Genomic DNA, 19,345 nt, shown 5'->3' with positions numbered 1-19,345 from the left:
GATTAATTGGTTAGCCGACTGTTGAAGATTCGTGTCTTGAAGCAAGCGCCCATTCAAAGCGGAAAGCAAAAGGAGATTGCTTGTTTTATATACAAGTGTTACTCTGGTTTTATGTTTAATTTAACAGTAAACTTCAACTGGGTGTGGCACCACATTAAATTTGTCGAATGAAAATCCGCTAGTTTAAATGCTATCACATAATGCAAAAGACGATTGACAAGCGAACGTAGATCAGAATGGATTGAACTCAAAAGTGGAGGCACTGTTAACCACAAACGACTCTTTAGTCTTGCTGTCGATCAGCTGTTAACTTCCATTCCGGCCAGTCGTGAGCCGAACCTTTCTCTGCATCAGTTTAAGATGTTTACCAATCTGGTTCCTCCGGCGTCAAACCCACAATGAGCCTCACCTTGTTGTTGGTCCTCTGCAGGAATTGCATTACACAAATGGGTGCAGGTTTACTGTATTTATTTTTGAGCTTTCGTATATACAGTATTTTTTTGTCTACATACTGTGCGCAAAAGCAGATTACAAGTACTCAGCAAAGCAGGAACACTTTATGGTTGCAAGTGGAATCAAATGACTTTCACTATGTGAAGCGGACGTAGATCCAAGTAGCCCCTTCGCAAACGGCACAGTCAATCTGCTTTATATGACGCCAGCGTGGAAACAGGAATTCGAAACATTACGAGAGAGAGCTTTCTCCCATTACCTCGATGAACTGTCGATTGTGCTTGAGCTGTTTCTCCAGCGCTTGCACTTGCTGGCTGAGGTCTTCTATATGGTTCTTGTGGTGCAGTAGCTCCTCTTGGCCCTTCGTCTCTTGTTCCTCCAGCTCCCTCTCCAGAGTCCGGAGGCGCTGAGACAGAGTGCTGTGGTCCTTCTCAGCCTGCCGCTGTAGGTCTAGACGGTCCTGAGTCAGGCGCTCTGTCTCTGCCAAAAGACCTTTGGGGGTGGGAAATGGTGAAACGTTGGTGTCGCCATCTTCAATCAAGATCACATATTTTCGATGTTGGGTAATTACATACAGTTACACAAATAAAAGGGGTGCAAACTTCCAAGAATATTCAAAGTTGGAAACTTTCTTGATTTAGAAAATTCAGGCCTACCTTATCATTAAGAACTTCAAGAGTCAACTCAAAACGTCCCTGCATTTGTCCCTGTTCTGGCTGATTTTTTATTTTTAAACGCATTACAAAATTAGACAAAGATGACATTGAACACCCCACCTAAATACTAACTGAATAAGATAAAAATAGGGGTTTATTTTATTCCTTCAAATATTGAAAGCCTGCAAAAATTATAAAACAAAACATATCAATTGGGCCCTGATATTTATGCAGCAATATGATATTTTCCATGAAATAAACCTAAAAATCACAGTCAATTCTAAAGGAAAGTTTCCAAACTGGAATATTTCCCCTAAAAAAATCCATGTCTCAACTATGCATGGAAATCTATCATAAACTTTCCAGAAATTTACCACAAAATTTCCACCCCTGAGCAACACATCGTCAAAAAAAAAAAAAACAGCAAATTGGAAACATTTACGGAAATATAAGGAAAGGAATATAGAACACTGCACTACAAGAGCATCTGCCATAAGCAAGCATACTTGCAATGATGCCGCCATGAACGCAACCAAAAAACACAGCACACTGCCTCCCCACCTCCTCTTTGCAAACATACTCTGACCTACAAACAGGCAGCAGGATCTAAATTGAGCCAATAGCCTGGAGGAGAGAAGACACATCTGAGCAGTCCCGTTACATAAGCGCATGCCAAAGCTCGCTCAGTGAAGAGGACATTTTCGGACCCGTCGCTCCACTCACCTTTTTCCCTCTCCCCGAGGCCGGCGGAGAGGTGCTCCTTTTGGCGCAGGAGTGCGGCGTGCTCCTCGCTCAACTCTTGGTGTTTGGCTCGCAGGTTTTCCAGCTCAGCGCAGAGACCCTCCGTCTGGTGCGCCTTCCTCCGGAGGTCCTCCAGCTCCTCCACTAGGCGCTCCTCCTGCGCCTCCTTCTGCAGCAGGGCCTCCTCCAGACCGGCCTTGTCAGCCACGTAACCCTCCAGGAGCCCTGAATGTATCGTGATGGGCGCATTGTTACTTTGAGATTGAAAGAATCTACATGATTATAGAGTTGGAACAATTAATCAAATTCCGATCACCATTATGAATATAATAGAATGAGTTCTAGGAGAAAACCGGTGCAAGCTTGAAGAGAACATTTGCAGACTTGAGCTAAACACTAATATATCGCCTTGAACAATAAATTGTCTCACCCTCAGCCTTGTGGAATTCCAGCTCCAGCTGACTCTTCAACCTGACCTCCTGGTCAATCTGAAGCAACAAGAGATTGTGCTGCTTGAGCAATTGGGCAGAATCCTCTTGGCCTTGAGCGAACCTCTCCTCCAGAGACAAGTGGACGTGATGCGTCTGCTCCAGCTGCAGTTGGAGGAAGGGTTAGAGGTATTCGACAACTGGGGATCAATTTAGCCCTTGCTATCTGTGATCTTAGGAAGTCCAACGCACAATGTACAGTACCTGTGCATTGGCCTGGTTTAGCAGGTCCAGGAGTGTATCGACTGTATGGTGCAGTCGGTTGCAGGCATTCATGGCTGCCTCCTCTCCTCCAGGGTTAATATGCGTGTCCGAAACAAGCAGACTCTCGCAAAGTTGGTGTGTAAGCTCCAAGTCCTCAGGCAGAGACAGATCTGCAACCGAAATGCCTATTGAAACGGGAGTGTGAAGTAATGAGTAAAGTCCACGAGTAACTGCCAAACAAATAAAAAAAAAAAATAAAGACTGACCTGATTCTTGTACATCATTCTTCCCTAATGAGCTCCTCTGATGAGTAGCTTCCTCAGAGATGTTGCTTCTGGTGTTAACCTTTTTGCCGATGAGCTCTTCAGTAGCAACTGTGCTACGAAGCATCTCAATCAGTACCTTCTTCAGCTTGTCGTTGGCCTGGTGCAGTTTATGTCTACACAAGGAAAAAGAAGCCATGACGCACATCAGAGGGGGGGAAATAAATAAATAACCCGACTCATCCCTATGAGGTCAAGTACATTGACCACACTGACATCCACGACTTCACCAAGATGAGTATCTGCAAGTTTGTGTGCCTCGAAATAAGGCCTGGTGACCCAACTGTCTATGACATCAGAGCCATCAGTTAATTCAATGACCCATGTAAATCTTATGTCTTACCAATGTAGTTTCGATATATGTTTTTCTTTTATAAAACCTGACAGTGATCATGTTTTATTATATTTTGTGATGTCCGGTGTAACACTAATGGAACAATGAATCATCCATTTACCGTGTCACCAAGGCCGAAACTCCACCTCAGCCAGGCAACTCTATTCAAGACCGCCTGAGATCAAAGAGCTCAAATACAAACATCTCCAAATCCTTAACTCTTTCAATGCCAACCGTTAAAGAAAAAAAGACCAACCACTGGAGTGCCAGTCAATGCATTCTAACTGATCTTTCGAGACTGACATAATCTTGTGTTTCTGGCAACAGAGATTTTTATGCTAATAATTTTGCTTTAGTGGCGCCTCAAACATCTGAATAGTCATTTTCTTCTGAAAGTACCAACCACTAAAATGTGGTTTTGATGGCAAAATAATAACCAACCTTTTCTTTGCACATTCTTATAATTAAAAAAAAAAAGGTATTGAATGGAGACCAACCTCTCCTCTTTAGCGGTCTGCAAGTCATCGGTGAGCATTTTGAGAAGGTTGCCTCCCTCCTGACTCTCACGCTCCCGTCTTTGAAGGAGAGTGTCCAGGGTCTCCATCTCAGCGCGCTTTCCCTCCAACTCTCCCTGCAGGCAGCTAACCTCTGCCCGCAACTGAAAGGAAAAACAAAAGACATTTGTGAATGCTATTAACACTCTTTATGAATCCTAAACTTTTAGAATACGCATGTAGTGCATTCTGGCTTAAAAAAAAAGGTTGTCCAACTTTAGGACTAGATTTTTCCTGACCTTATCGTCCATGTTTCCTTATTTCATTATCCACCACCGCTCCCAACAGAACTTCCCTCCCTTTTCACTCTCCCTCCCGCTTCCCATTAAAAATGTCTCATGCAGCCACCTGCATCAGCCAAACAATGGCGTTACCTGGGAAACAGACCCTCCCAGCCCCTCTCTTAAGCTGCTCTTTGCTAACTTCAGTCGTGATAGAGGAGAGGTTTAAGTGTATGCGTTAATATCTTCTATCAAACAGCCAAGTGCCAGGTGCTATGACAACAGTAAAGTGTATGCACACATTTACCTGCCATTTGCAGCACCACACACAAATCTTAATCAAAATATTCTGGAAAATGTTTAACAAGGTATTTTCTGTGTTTTATGTGCCACCGCAAAAGTGGAAAAGGGTACCTTTTTTTTTTCCATTGTTTGGCTGATCCTGCAAGTTCTACTCAGGTGTGACTCGGATTGGCACCCAAAATTTCCGTTGACTTTTTGTGCATTGCTGCCACCTACTTTCCACAGGCAGCAATGCATCAAAACTATTGCCAAAAGACAATAGAAGAGATGGAAGAAGAAATGGAGTAAAACAGAAGCAGAAGTCATGTATATCCACCGGTGGCCATGACTTTTGCATGCTCATAAAAAATATAAATAAATAAGTAAAACTATTTTTTTTGATATAACTATTTTCCCTACGGCCAAATCAAGGAATTGCACATATGTATGATATATGATCAAGGTTAATAGGTTGTTGACTCCATGTGTGTGAATAGTACCTGTGCAACCACAGCGTCAAGCTGCTGCAGTTGTGCGGTGAGCTGACTCATTTTGCTGGTGTAGTTGCGCTCCTTCTCTTCCTGTTCAGACTTCAAGGCCTGGCGCAGGTCCTCAAGCTCCGCCTCCTTCTCAGCCTTGAGAGAAATAGCGATGCATGAATTGTGGGGAGAAACAAAAAGCAATGCTTGCGCTTCTGTTTGTTGTCGTTCTTTGGCTGCGTCTTGTAAGCTGCAAGTGAACTGTCCGAAAGAGAGAAATAGAAAAAAAGAAGCTTCATTCTAAAAACCTTACGCATCAACGGATGAAAAGCTTACATCCATCCCCTTTAGCAACTGTTCAGATGGCAGCGATGCAAAAACACGCATGTACCAAAGCACATGCAGACTGACAAGCACGCACTGCCTCGTATATGATGGCGGGATTAAACAGAAACTGGGTTTGAATAAAGCTCCACTGGGAAGGAGTCCAATAGGGGGTAGGGGAGGGGGGAGGGAAAAAAAAACCTTCAAATGAACTGGTACATCTGGAGATTAAAGACGCAATGTAGCAACCACACAGCAGCAGGAAATAATCCAATGAGATTACATAATGCTGGCTCAAAATGACACAGTTGGATAAATTGAAGAACTAACAGACATACAGTGCACTCCCTGCATATTCTCAATTTCGTTTCGTTTTTTAAAAAATGTTTTTAGCCAAGCCGAATTCACAGAAAAACACCGATCCGCTGTTTGTGAAATGCAACTGTGAGTGAGTTGAGAAGCTTCATAAAGCAGTGATTCACAAAATGTAGTTTCGGTTCTACAAGTGGTAAACTGGCTCCCTCTAGTGGTACATGAAAACATTTCTATCATAGTTTCAACTTCTAATTTAAATATATTTGCTTTTCATCTTGTAAAACCCAGTAAAGTAAACTCTGAGACCTGCTACAAAAGTTCCCCACCCCCAAAAAACTTCTTCCACCTTCAGGTGATGAATCTTGTCTTGCAACAGCTCTCCCGATTGGACTTTGAGGAGCTCCACCTCCTCCAGGAAGTGCTGCCGTTGCCTGGATGACGACTCTTCAAGCTCCAGACGACATGCCTCCAGTTCCCGCGCGGAGGCTCCTTTAAGCTCCTATGATGGAGCAACAATGAATCATCTATTAGTTTCACAGAACTGCACAAATACACAGAGGTGAGGGATGGACGATTGTCTAAACTTCTCTCTAATGGTCTGTTTGAGACACTGACAACACGTGAGTGGCAACCTATACCACACTACACACACCTGTAGCTGGAGTTGGTGTTGTTGATGGAGTTGTTCTTTCTCAGTGGTGTAGGCCTGTGTGAGCTCCTGAAGAGCAGTGCTGTGTTGCTGCTCCAGTTCTAAAACCTGAGAAGATAAGAAATCGTTTACTATACGGTCTATAGAGCATCTAGAAAGTATTCATAGTGCTCCACTACATTATATATAAAAGGTAACGCAGTGTGAATACTTTTCAAATTGCATCAGTTTTTTTCTTAACCAAAATCATTTTATGATAATTAATGCCATTTTTCCCCCCTCAAATAAAGTTCATCGCTTTAGTTAGTGGGCAGGTGCGACTAAAAACTCGCTGTGACCAAACAAGTGTTGATTAATTGGGGCACAGCGTCATTTAGGGCAGAGGCCACAGTATAAGGAAAGACTTCCATACGGTGCAATAAAATGGATCAACTTATTACTATTTGAATCATGAATATCATGAATTATGAATATAACACATCATTGGCATGATTCGATGAGAGTACCTGCGCCTTCAGGCTACCCAGAGCTTTGCAGTGTTCGGCATCCAGTGACTCTTTTTGAGCAGACAGTTCAGTCTGTATAAAGCAGAGTAAATTTAGAAGGGAAATGTAATGCTACAGGAAAAACATGTAACTTTGGGGGAAAAAAAATCTGAAATTAAAAAACTTGTCATGATTGCATTTCAGTAATTTTTCAAGCTATAGGAAAAAGTCTTAATTTTATGAGAAAAAAAAGCAATTTTTCACAACGTTTGGCTTCTTGTTCACCTGGTGAACTTGGCTGAGCTCGGCTGCCAAGGCCCTAAACTTGTCCAGGTGCATCTGAGCGAGCTCCTTTCGCAGCTCTTCTCTGACAGCCTCCTGCTCCACGGCGTAATGCTGCATCACGTGCTGATGCTCCGCTTTTTGACCGGTGAGGTCTTGATGGTGCCTCTGTTCCAGTTGCACCATTTCATCCCGCAGTGTCTGTTATGAGGTAGAAAGAAGAATTAGAAATACAATCACAACAAAAATGTAACCAAACAAATTCCAGTTTACTTGCAGAACATCACAGGTTGCAAAGCAACCCCTGCATATTTACAGTTTGGCATTCGAGCATTTTCTTGGGAATATGAAGTTCGACAAGCGTGTCCTCTTACGTGTACTTCCTTTAGGTACGTGGCTTCCAAGGTGTCCATATTACTGAGCATCCTCTTTTCGATTTCATCCGTCTCTTCCTGGTGCTTCCGAGCCAGCTCCGCTTCTCGAGCCTCCAGCTGGGCCTGACTGGTTTCTTGAAACACGGCCTCGAGGGCTTCCAGGTCCTCCTTGCGCTTGGAATTGAGGGCCGCTTCCAAAGCATCAAGCTGGCCTTTGTGCTCCGACTGTAGTCGGGTAGTCAAAGACGCAAGCTGGTCCCCGTGCCTGGTGCAGAGCGAGTCCAGTTGCTCTTTGTGTTTGGCGTTGAGAGAGTCCATCTCTTTGGAGTGTTTGTCCGCGAGGGCTGCTCGTTCATGTTCCATCTCAGTGTGATGTTTGTTCCGCAGCTCTGCCAGAGAGATTTCATTCTTCTGTGCTAAATACTGCTCTAACACTGCTTTTTCTTCCTCAAATCTGAAGAAAGGAAAAAAAAAAAAGAGTATTAAATGAACACCACGGTAAGTTTTACTTTTTCAAAGCAATCTTAATGCAACGCTGGAAATAAAATATGACATTAAAAGGTAGACAGTTACAAGCAAAAGAGTCATCTTTAATACATGCAGAGGGGTTTTATTCTGAGCCGATAGCCGGAAGGGACTGCGGGCGCCATGCAGACATTTTCAAATCTTGTGCAAAGTTGTAACTAAGGGAAAAAGTTGCAAAAATGGAAAAAAAGGCTAAAATATTAGAATTTTTTTTGTGTGATAGGCACAATAAAACACCAGACTACTTGTCCAGTTTGTGCTTCCCTTCTCTACGTAAAATTCAAAACGTTCCCACATGTCTGCTTCCAAAGAGCATCCTTCACTTTTACCTCGCAGCCTCATGTGTGACCGATGACATCAATTGGATGTGAAGCAGTACAACACTCTGGATGTAACCCAGTTCACACCATAACGGACAAACGGACCACTATTTATTTATTTATTCATTTTCATGTCGTGGGCGAAAAATCAACAAGCAATGCATCACATTATAATGAATCATGGTCAATGTCACTGCGACGATGACATGATTTATATCAACACATCTCTCACCGGTCCTGGGCATGTTTCAGTCGCTCCTCAGCCTGCAGTTGGAGTAGAACCGTGAGCTCTTTCATTTCCTTTGCCGTGCTGCTCTTCTCCTGTTGTAGCTCCACTTCATGCTTAGTTTTAAGAGCTTGGGGGCCTATGACACAAGTGGCAGCGTGACAAACTGAAGGACGGTCGCGTCGCTGTTCACGCGAGGACATTTACACTTACATTCGCTCTGCAGAGTCTTTTCCTTCTCCTCTGAGAAACCTTTTTGTAAGCGCATCTTCTCTTGTTCCATCTCAGTCTTGATGATGGACAGCTCGGCTTTGTGCTCATCTCTCATCCTCCTCATTTCCTCCTCGCCTTGCTGCGTCAGAGCTTCCTTGAGGCTGACACGCTCTTGGTCAAACTCCCTTTTCAGCTGCGACAGACATTACAGTTAAGCAATCGTATGATTAGGATACAAATGTGATTAAAAAAAAAAAAACATTTTGAAGAATTGTCCCCATACCTTTTCAATCGTCATGTGTAGCTCCGCGTTGCATTTGTTCATGTCGGCCAGCGTGTTCTCCAGGGTGTGGATGAGGGTCAAGGTGGTGTGTAGCTCCTCAGTGCAGCACCATAACCGCAGTTCAACCTCCACCTGATGGAAATGAGAACATTGTGTCATAGAGCAGCCATTTGCAAAGTATTTAGCATCATCCTCTCACCTCGACTTGTCTCGCCACCTCCATGTGGACACAAGTGATCTCTGCAAGAGAGAAAATAAATGATTTATTCACCCACACTAACTCAAACTTATTGATGAACTGCCCGGGCCTATCAAACGTTAAACAAATATTTAGCTATAGTAAAGCACCTTGTATGTGACGGTCAGAAAGTTTGGCTCTGAGTTGCTCTAGCTCCAGGGAATGGCGATTGTTCACCGCTTGCAGTTCACTGTAGTAATGGTCCGCAAGATCTGAACGAACCTAACCGAACACGCAGAGAGGGGGGCAGGGGCATATAGACTTAATTTCATGTGAAAAAGAAAAGTTAAGGATGGGACAAACATGTCTTACCTGCTGCAGTTCTTCCTTAAAGGATGATTGTAGGTCACTGAGCTCGAGGATATGTTTGTCCTCCATTTGAGTGTCAAGCATTTTCTAGATATAACAAAATATTGAGACATCATACACATTGTCTATGCATTCAAGCACATGAGTCAATTTGAAAGCTCTGACAGCACCGTCGCAGCTGTGGTATATAAACAGAAAAAAAAACAAAAAAGCATTTTACTTGAAAAATACCAATTGTTTATAAAAAAAAACATCCACGTTTAGGGAAGAAAAGCCAAAACACGAAGAGAAAGCGTGGCTTTAAAAAGACAGGATCCCGCCTAATGCTGACCGTTTGAATTTGATTGCAATTTAAAGCAAGTTTGGCAAAAGCAAAAGAAGCCATGTTCACAATACCTTTTGTTTGTCCACTTCAAGGCTGGTGTCACGTTGTATGTCATCCGTTTCCTCTTCAGCGGGATCTTGAGATACGAAGCTGAAGCGAATAGGTGATGAGAAAAACGTTGAGTATTTTCGGATACGAGTTCAGGTGGCTTCGCTGGTTTACCTGCTGTCTGTTGTTTTAAGCACTGACTCCTCCAAAGCACTTTCCACCAGTTTTAGCTGGAGCAGAGCAATTTCCTCTCGATAGCTTTCCTCAGACACTCGCAATCGCTGCTCAAAGTACCTGAAGGGAGGGATTGGAGCACAGTCATAATGTTGTCAACTGCTGCAATGAAATTATATACCCGAATATTACAGTTTTTGTGTGTGTGCGTGTGTGTGTGAGACCTTCAGATTAATTACATTTTTCAAAACAAGTTCATTTAAATCCATTCTCTTTATTATGTTAAGAAAAATATTGTGGGATGCTGGATTGGATGAAATATAAGTAGGGAAAATCGATGTGATGTAACATGAGTAAATCGGGTTAAGGGCTTGGTCTCTGAACGAATTAAACTCAGAAGTCAAGTTAACTAAATACTTTTGTCACTTTTGACACTTTTTGGATTGGGTGTGTGTCATGATATTGTCAAATATCAAATATGTGCCTTGGCACACTAAAAGTTGGGAAACAATACATTCGGAAACCAGAATAAGGAGACCAGTTTCTATTTCAACAAAACACAAGAAGACATCACCGTCGTGTTTAGAAATACCTCCTCAAGCTTTCCAGTTCAGCCTCATTCTGCTCTTTGATTTCACGCTTTTGTTCGGTAAATTCTGTTTTGAGGCGCTCAATGTCGTCCACGCGGGACGAACGAACCAGCAGCTGCTCCTTCAGCTCTGAGATGACAACAATAAAAAGGGTTGCATTTGCTTGATGCCCGGAGCCAACGATTTTCAGCTTTGACCTTCCTCTGTGAAGCCGCATTTCATGAGGAACCAGTCAATACAAAAATGCTACCGAATATTCTCAAGGGTGTTAAATCCATACTTATGATAAAAAGCCGGTCTGATTTCAGGTTGTATTCATAAATCTCACCTCCTAGCTCTTGACGGCTTGCTCTCATGCTATCTTCTTGTGAGCTCTTCTTCATCAGATCTTTCTCCTCCTGCAGCCGTGACACCTGCTTGACAGAGCCAAAAAAAAAGAAAAAGAAAAGAAAACCTTTATTAGTCTCGCAATGGAGAAATTCCCAATTCACAACAGCAAAGTTATGAAAGGAAGAAGTAGAACAACAAAATAGAGGAGCTGCTGCAAAGGCAGCCACTCTCGCGGCGCCATTTTGAAGTCAAAATAACAAAAAGAACACAACACAACACATAGGACACAGACAGTCGCGCAATCTTCACCACTTTTCTGCATACATTTGGTTGTCTGAAGCAGTTATGGATGAAAGAGGAGAGGATCAAAGTGTCCTTTCACCAGTGGATCAGAGACGTCATGCTGAAAATGTGCACACGTCTGCTACAAGCTAATTTTGAAAGCAAACACGAAGCTGTAGCGTCCATTGACGAAAAGAGATGAGTTCACTTCTCCTGTCCCACGTAATCCGCTTCAAACTCCAAGCCGCGACTCCCAGTTCCAAATCCGCATCGGCGCTCCGTGCTAACGCTCCTTTCTTCTCATCGTCGGCTCCTCAAGACTTACATCCATCCAGCCGCAGACCGTTCAACAGCACCGATCTCTCCGCTGAACAAAGCGGGGCTGTGAAAAATGCTGCCCATTCCAGGCGCAAGACACAAGCGCCCCGGGACTGTCCAGCAACGACAGTCAAATGGCGCCGACATTCCTCCCAGTCAAAAACAGTGCTGGTATACCCATGCTGCCGAGAAAGCGCAACCACCGAGCACAGAGTCTCCTCCTTGATGAATGTCGTGGCCAAAAAATGCTGAAAAAAGTCCACATCAGGTCCACACGACGTAACAACAAACACAAAGTGACAAAACAAACACAAAAACAACAAAAAAAAGCAAGGCTCATGAGAGCACTTGCTGACAGCTGCCAACTCGGGCGCCATCTTGACTTCATCTTGAAAGCATGACAGCACAATTTTGAGTGGCCTTTTTTGAGAAAATACTCAAATTTGACTTGACTGTCAGTACGGGTGTTCAGTAACCGGCTTTAGTCACCTCTTCCTGCAGCTGCCTCTGCTTCTCCACTAGTTGGCGGACTTGCTGCTCTCTCTCCTGAAGCAGCACATCATGGCTGGACATCGACTCCTCCGGAGAACCTGAATGCCATTTTGAAAAAAAATACTTGAGTTTAAATATTTAGAAAGTATTCACAGCACGTTTTGTTGCAGGTTTATTCCAAATTTGAATCAATTATTTTATTTTCCCCTCAAGATTGTGTGCGCCACATGTGGTGAATCCATTTTGGAATAAGGCTGCAACATGACAAAAAGTGGGGGGAAAAAAAATAATAGTGAAAACTTTCCGGTGTAAATCTTTTGGGAGCGTGCAAGGAAAGGCACGGAACTTACAGGCAGCAATAGCATTGTCAGCACAGGACGGCTTTAGTTCCTCTTCCCGTTTCTGCTTTTCCTCCTGACTGGAGAGCTCTAAAGTCTCCAGGCGTGCTTTTGACTTCTGCAGCTCCGTCCGAGTGTGGCACAAGGACTCCTTGGCTTCGGTTAAAGCTTGGCTGGTCTGGGCAAGGGAGGCCTGTGTTTTGGCGAGTTCTGTCCGAGTGTTGGCAAGGCTTTGCTGGAGTCTCTGCGAAAAAAAAAACAGAAAACAAAATTATCTAATTGCATTAATATGAAAACACATTCAATCAAGTCTTTTGAAAAGCCTGACATTTATCTCTTTCGTCTGCCTCTCCTCCATGGAACCTTTCTCATCCGCAAACTTCAGCTTCAACTCTTCTGAACAAAGAAACAAAACCAAAACAAAAAGAAACACTTTTGATACAAGACGTTTCTTTTTTTTTTAAACAAGAATAACTGAAGGCGTCTACACTCAGTCACTCACCCATGTCACGTTGATGCAACTCACGGAGTCGGTGCCGCTGTGCCTCATTCTCCTCTTTGATGTGCTCCAGTTCCAATTGGTGCTGATCCCGCAGAGAGGCCTGAACTTTTGCAAGGGCGGTCTCCTGGGAAACCTCAAGCTGGGGCGAGTGGAAATGCGTCAGGCTCAGGCGCAAAGCTTGCAGGTCACGGCTTTGCTTGGCCTTCAGGGGAGAAGGCAGCAATAAGGTATCGACAACCACTTTCTCTCAAATTTGGTCCAAAAAGTAGGCTTCAAGCTCATTGCAAGGTTGACGTTTCATTTCTGTACCCGTGCCTGTTCCATTTCAACCTGGTGTGCAGCCTCCAGACTCTCCGTCACCTCCACGGAGACTTGCGTCTTCAGCCAATTGAGCTCCTCGTCGTGTTTCTCCTTCAGCTCCGACACCGTCCGCTCATGCTCTCGTTCAGTTACCTGCAGGAGGAAACGTTCACGAACAACAGGAGACTCTTAAAGATGATCACTTCAAACAGAGCTGGGCATTTCCAAAGGACTGATACTGCCACATCTGCGGCTGTGGCAGATTAAATAAATACAATAAATAAATGCAAAAACTAATTTCAGGATTCTGCTCAGGAGGCAGAAGTAACAAACGGCCATACTGCGGCATTAAACCATCTTGAATACCTGTTTAATGAGGCTGATCTGTCGTTTCTGCTCCTGCTCCATGGCCGCTTTTTGTGCCAGCAGCTCGGTTTCCATGCGGCTGTTCAACTCTGACACCTTCACGTTTATACAGATGGGGAAATAACGACAGCTCACAATAACGGTTTTCACCACGCAGAGTGCACATTTTTTAAACATTACAAACCAGAAAAAAATGTCACTGTATTTTTCAACAACAATGTCATCATGCAGTTAGTTGTATAACATGAAGAGTTCCCCGGTACCCACCTCTTGTTGATGCTGATCCAGGAGGTCTGCCGTCTCTTGCTGGTGGCACGACCGGAGCCTCTCCGTAGCCTCCTCCACAGCCAAGACCTGCCTCTCCATCAAGGCCTTCACCTCCTCCTCCCGCTCCTTCCTCAGTTCCTCAAGGATATCTCTCACATCTTGAACTTCTTTGTTCTTCTCTTGTCTCTCATCTTCCCATTTCTCTCTCTCTTCGGCCAACTGTAGATGAAAAAAAAATGTCCTGAAGCTCGCTTCATCTCAAGTGAAAATTGCATCTGCCACAAACACTTAACTTTTTTGTGATTTGTGTTATGTCTCACCTCGGCATCCTTGGCCTGCAGCAAGTTCTCAAAGTCTTCAAGCTCCTCCCTGAGAACCTGTTCCATCTTCATCATCTGTTCGCTCAGCTCCTCTTCTTTGCTCCAGTATTTAGCTTTCTCCTGGTTTGCCAGAGCTTGGGCCTCCTCCAGGTTGACAATTTCAGCTTCCAGTTCACTCCTGCGCTTCTCAGCACTTTGCAAGCTGCTACACTTCTTCTCCAGTTCTACCTGTAGGATTTTTAGCTCCGCCTGGACGCCTAGTAGTTGGCCACGTGTGCTTTGGAGCTCCTCCGCCGTTTGGCCCATTGCCATAGTCTTCTCGTCCAACAGGACAGATGTGGATTGATACCTTCGTTTCGTCTCTTCCAGCTCCGACATGAGTTCTTTGTAATTTGCCTTGGAGTAGGGGGAGGGAGAGAAAGAGAGATTTGCCTTATTTCAACAACAATAGTGGATACAAGAAAAAAATAACATGCAAGGAGACATACACACACACAAAAAAAAGTAAAATTGATGAATTAATAACAGTTTAATTACATTATTAGCGTATATGAAAGCATTTCAGTCATCTCTATGGGACACATTCCATAAGCTATGTATGAGAGGTGATATTGAATTATATTTCTCGTCTTTTTATGAATGTACCTGCAGTGTTTGGAGACAGTTGTCCGCATGTAAAGTATCATCATCAATCTGGCTAATCTCCGGTAAAGACATTTCCAGCACCTCCTGTTGGTTTTGATACGACAGGAGAGGAGTCTCATTCTCCCCTATTGAAGTGACCAGCAGGGAAGTTTCAGCTGAGTTTACCGCAGCCTTTTCCTCGAGTAAGGCAGCTGTTTTGTTCTTAAGGCCATCTTGTTTGAGACTTTTCAAGTTCATCTCCTCCTCAGCGCATCTCCTCCACTCCTTCTCCTCCTCGAGCTGCCTGTTGGCTTCCATGAGCTCATCTGTAACTTGAGCCCACCTGGACAAAGATGGCGTCAAAGAGAAAAACTGGTTTAAACATGAGTTCTAGCCAGCCAAGTCCAAAAAAAAAAAAAGGGGTAACTGAAGTCTCTAACGTCTACAACACTTTTCAGTCTTACCTGCTCCTAGCCTCTTCCAGCTCTTCGGTGGTCTTGCAGACTTCCTCTCGCAACACATTTAAGTCATGGTCCTTCATAGAAAGCTCCTGACGCAGTTCCCCGCACTGTTGATTCAGCAGCTCTTTGGTGAGGTCCGTCCCTCTGAAAAGCTGTTCAGAAACGCCGCTCGTCCCCACTGGTTCAAAAACGGAGTCGTTAAGCCACAGGGCATTTGAACTATCGGCAGCGCAAAGGCCGGGGGACTTGTCGTGGACGTCCGAGTCCTCTTTGGGGGGACAGTTGGAGATGGACAGCAGAGGCTGGTCGCAGAAGACGTCGCTGTTCAATTCAAAGCTGTAAGAAGAAGGGCAAAGGGCAATTACGGCGTCGGTGTCAAACTTGAGGACCACAGGGCAGATACGGCTTGCCATGTTCGTTTTGTGTGGGTAATTTTCATGAATTTCAACTGGCCAAAAGGAACCAAAATGAAAAATTTGACGTGAACAGTAAAATGTTAATATATTTAAAGAGCCGAGATTAGAAATGAGGAAAATGGATAGAATTACCCAGCATGTGTAACTTCCACTACATTTATGGAAAAAAAAAGTAGTGAGGTGGACACAACAGCATCTAGCCCAGAGGGTAAAGCAAAAAAAATAAAAATTAGGAAGAGAGGCCAAACCTTTGGTCTGAAGCGATGTCCAGCTGACTGCAAGGCGTGACGTGAACGAGTGAAGATTGTGCAAAGTAGCGCTCCATTAGAAGGTTTCTCGATAACGATACATTCATGGCGTCCTGGTCAGGCCCCGATTCACCACTGCTTTTGTCGGCGCTGGTGATCTCAGCAAAACTAAAACCAGCTTTGTCCTGATTCTGGAGGTTCTTGGAAGCTTTCAGTCCCATGACTTCTTTTGCGCTCTCCTCCAACAGCCGGTTGACTCTCTCCAGCTCTTCTCTGTGCTCCTCTTTCAACTTCGTCACAGCCCCGTGCTGCCTTCGTCGCTCATCCTCCAAGTTTTGGAGACGGCGGGTGAATGCCGCTTCCTCTTCGCGCCATCTCCTCTGTGACTCTTCCTCCTCCTGAAGCTTCTTCCTCAGCTGCAGCAACTCTCCGTCGAGGACCTCCTTTTCCTCTAGGCAGTGACTCCGGACTTGGCTCAGCTGGGTTTGCAGGTCCTTTCTTTCAACCTCCATTAAGGAAAGCACATGTTGGTGATTCTCCTTCTCTCTCTCCAGTTCAAAACACAGGCGCAGGCATTTGTCCTTCTCCTCTTGTAGCTTCGCCCTCAGCTCGGACAGAGCGGCGTCCGTCTCGGTGTCGGTGTCAGCGCTGAATCCCTCGGCGCTGGTTCGGGAGCCGAGGTCAGCGCTTCCCGACTGCTCTGTTGACGTATCTTCCACGCTGAGGTCCTCATTCTGAGAGTTGTGCAGCTGCTGCTTCTTAGTGATGTCACCGAGGTCTGCGCCCGGCTGATTTTTAAGGCGTTGAAAGCCCACACTCGTCTGCGTCACAGAATGTTTACAGATTCAAGTTTAGTTTCTAGACACAAATTGATTTCCAATGACTGGACTTAAGCATGCCCCAATTTACAGGCTTGCAGATCTGTGGCGTTAGGCCTGGGCGATAATTCAATATCAATACGTATCGCAATAGACATCACGTCTATGGAACCGGCGCAGTAAAATTCCTGGTCATTTCGGCAGAAATTGTGCATCGAGTATACCTGTTGGAGCTGTTTCTGTAAGGCCTGGACCTTGCCGGCGAGGGACTGCACTTCCAGCTGGACCTCATCTCGACTAGCTTGGGCCTCCTGCAGTTTGGAGCTGAGCTTGGCGATGATTTCATTACGCTTCTCCACGGCCTGCTTTAACTCCTGCAACGGTTATAGGGGGGACAAATGTTTGGCTTCATGACTTACGTTTAAGAGAGACCAATTCCTGCTAAGAAAAAGACAATTGGAATCAAATATTTTTTTGTAGGAAAAGCAAAGAATTCGGTGGAAGGCAATCATGGAGTCACCCGTGCTAAACAGTTCCAAAGACAAGGTGCCCATTTTACATTGTAAAAATTTGTGGTTTGTCACCATGTTGGTAGCTTTCGACCCGAAGTATGTGCTTCCAAGCCAGATGCCGCCTTGCTTCATCTGTATAAATTGAGCATGAGTTGGCTATGGTGCAGTATGTGACAGCAGACATATAGACCAGCAGTCATCCACATTGACGGCTCAATTTTATACGTTACACTGAAAGTGTTCATCAAAAAACAATTGTTTTTACATGCAGTACAAGACAAAAAAAAAAAAGCTGGGTGAATTTACTGCTTTTCCATTGGATTTTTTCATAAGGATGACTTCAAGTTATTTTTCATCCAAATACCGACATGCATAAAACTTTGGACCCCCAGGTGTGGCCAACACAGTGCAATGATGTTGTGTACCTGCAACTGTTCTTGACTGGTTAGCGCAAGCAGCTCCTCATCCTTCAGTTCACCCATGGGGGAAATGCTCGCCTCCGTGCTGAGAAACTCATCCTTCTGTCGTTGGACCTCCATGTTATTGGGGTTAAATGCATCCTACGGTGACAGACGTAGAGATTAAATAGCTTTTGTCATTGATTTGTATATTTTCTAGGAAAAAATATATATTTCTAAATGCACACAACACACACTGGCTTGTTGTGTTTATTAAAAAAAAAAGAAAAAGGCTGTAAATGTCAGTTAATCCGGACCGGGTTGCCATGACAACACAGCTTGCAGGCAACATGATGGTTAGTGACCCATTTCTGTAATGTATGTTTACACAGAGAGAGGAGGGTTGCGGGGTTACTCACGAAAGCAAGCAATGAGGATGCAAACCATGGTGACACTCCACATCCCAAGACGTTTCAACCACCATGTCACCACCCACCACAAAGGAAAATTGGAATCATACAATTGAAGATTGTTTAAAAAGAAATAAAACTAGCAGTGTTTCATACATAATAATAAGAATAACGATTTAGGTAGCCCCTTGGAAAACACATGGTTGAAAAGCGCTTTGAAAAATGGGACTCGCCCGGCAAATTTGCTTATTGCTATTAGCACAACGAGGCACACATCAGGTTGCCGTACAGAAGTTGTCTGTTTTTTTCTTTGTCTCTATCAAAAATAACCCAAATGAGATATAATCACAGGTATCCAATAAACAAGAAGCATTGACACCAAGAAGATGATAGAAAGAACCATCACATTGGGAGGATTGATGCGCTTTGGTAGCGCAGAGCCAGACCCTAGTACAGAGCTAGCTTAGCTTATGAGTTTTTTACATTACGATATTTGATTTGCCTTGTGTCTCGAGCAAAAATTTGAGCTACGAGCGAGCTGCAGATATTCCGCCACGAGATTGTTTCGGTTAATTTCACAACTTCTGGCCACAGACAGTTGTGTGGTTCCGTGTGGTTACCTTGCAGCAATGTGTTTTTCTGCTCACATTTGCTTTTTTCTTAACATGAATTCAACCTAATTTCTTTTTTTATAGCCACGAAAAGAAAAACTATGGGGCGCGGGGGATTGGCTGATTTTAAAAGAATTAATATTGGGTGACTAAAGTGGGCGGCCGGCCAATTAATCGGGTGTGTCCTATTTATTCCTGTATGTTTTTATTCAATACAATACAGAAGTGACGTTTTTCTTCTCGCTGATAAAAAAATAAATAAAATGTTACAAAAATAAGATGCTGTTCTGGGGGCCAATGTAGGGTTGCTAAAATTGGGCTTTTGTTATGCAATTAGTTTGAATTGTTGAGAAGATACTGCAGGTGAGGCGATAACTGTTCACAGTACCTCGTGTATGGAGTTCCCATCCAGCTCATTGTGACTCGGTGGCGGCGGCACTATGTGGCAGTCTTGCGTCGCACCGTCATCCTGCGCGACAGCCGGGCCCGTCCTCTTCGCCGCCTTTTTCGCCTCCCCCGCACCGCGGCTCTTCGCCCGCTTCTGTCGGAAGCTAGCAAGCTGCGCAGGAAGGAGAGCGAGAGGTAGACGGACACGTAGGTCAGCACCGCCGAGCACCACCACACAAGCAGCATGGCGGACTTTTTTTTTTTTTTTAACAGCTCAGAAAAGCACAGGGACAGAAAAAGTGAAGAGTCGCAAAAAGTCTGTGCCGTTGATCATCCTCATTCTGGTGAATCAATGCGGGAAAATAAAAAGTGGAAGAAATCCCAAACTTCAGCTTAGAAGAGGTCACTCATGCAAAATTTGAGCTAGCTCGTTCTCAAACATTTACAGTCCACTTCATGATGCTTCTCCTGCCTATTTCACGCGCTCCCATTTTTAAGCGGCTTAAATCAGACCACTGGTTCACATTGTG

General features: G+C 44.3%; 1 protein-coding gene across 3 annotated transcripts in view; it reads right to left on the bottom strand.

Moving 5' to 3' along the window:
• pcnt (pericentrin) overlaps positions 1-19,345 on the bottom strand; it is a 35,109-nt gene that overhangs the window by 12,835 nt on the left and 2,929 nt on the right. The window contains exons 3-38 of one of the 3 annotated variants that reach the window (XM_086127229.1): positions 18,817-18,987; positions 17,435-17,569; positions 16,722-16,871; positions 15,680-16,500; positions 15,019-15,351; positions 14,576-14,897; positions 13,931-14,326; positions 13,611-13,829; positions 13,344-13,439; positions 12,987-13,130; positions 12,678-12,879; positions 12,504-12,571; positions 12,188-12,419; positions 11,835-11,935; positions 10,744-10,828; positions 10,418-10,544; positions 9,826-9,945; positions 9,675-9,753; positions 9,282-9,365; positions 9,080-9,191; positions 8,931-8,971; positions 8,732-8,863; positions 8,449-8,641; positions 8,242-8,374; positions 7,165-7,618; positions 6,794-6,991; positions 6,530-6,601; positions 6,027-6,131; positions 5,721-5,873; positions 4,757-4,891; positions 3,697-3,857; positions 2,809-2,981; positions 2,543-2,727; positions 2,281-2,443; positions 1,833-2,075; positions 713-945 (exon numbers count right to left, since the gene is read on the bottom strand). In XM_086127229.1, the coding sequence (XP_085983355.1) occupies positions 713-945; positions 1,833-2,075; positions 2,281-2,443; positions 2,543-2,727; positions 2,809-2,981; positions 3,697-3,857; positions 4,757-4,891; positions 5,721-5,873; positions 6,027-6,131; positions 6,530-6,601; positions 6,794-6,991; positions 7,165-7,618; positions 8,242-8,374; positions 8,449-8,641; positions 8,732-8,863; positions 8,931-8,971; positions 9,080-9,191; positions 9,282-9,365; positions 9,675-9,753; positions 9,826-9,945; positions 10,418-10,544; positions 10,744-10,828; positions 11,835-11,935; positions 12,188-12,419; positions 12,504-12,571; positions 12,678-12,879; positions 12,987-13,130; positions 13,344-13,439; positions 13,611-13,829; positions 13,931-14,326; positions 14,576-14,897; positions 15,019-15,351; positions 15,680-16,500; positions 16,722-16,871; positions 17,435-17,569; positions 18,817-18,987 (6,771 nt within the window). Of the gene's footprint in view, positions 1-712; positions 946-1,832; positions 2,076-2,280; positions 2,444-2,542; positions 2,982-3,696; positions 3,858-4,756; positions 4,892-5,720; positions 5,874-6,026; positions 6,132-6,529; positions 6,602-6,793; positions 6,992-7,164; positions 7,619-8,241; positions 8,375-8,448; positions 8,642-8,731; positions 8,864-8,930; positions 8,972-9,079; positions 9,192-9,281; positions 9,366-9,674; positions 9,754-9,825; positions 9,946-10,417; positions 10,545-10,743; positions 10,832-11,834; positions 11,936-12,187; positions 12,420-12,503; positions 12,572-12,677; positions 12,880-12,986; positions 13,131-13,343; positions 13,440-13,610; positions 13,830-13,930; positions 14,327-14,575; positions 14,898-15,018; positions 15,352-15,679; positions 16,501-16,721; positions 16,872-17,434; positions 17,570-18,816; positions 18,988-19,345 lie in introns of all 3 variants that reach the window. The other 2 variants (XM_086127230.1, XM_086127228.1) reach the window with 2 other exon arrangements.

This window comes from Hippocampus guttulatus, chromosome 13, assembly GCF_054856545.1.
Source record: "Hippocampus guttulatus isolate MCC_2025c chromosome 13, RoL_Hgut_1.0, whole genome shotgun sequence".
Taxonomy (NCBI): Eukaryota; Metazoa; Chordata; class Actinopteri; order Syngnathiformes; family Syngnathidae; genus Hippocampus; species Hippocampus guttulatus.
Note: the sequence above shows the minus strand (reverse complement) of the source record. Positions and strands in the feature narration are given on the sequence as shown.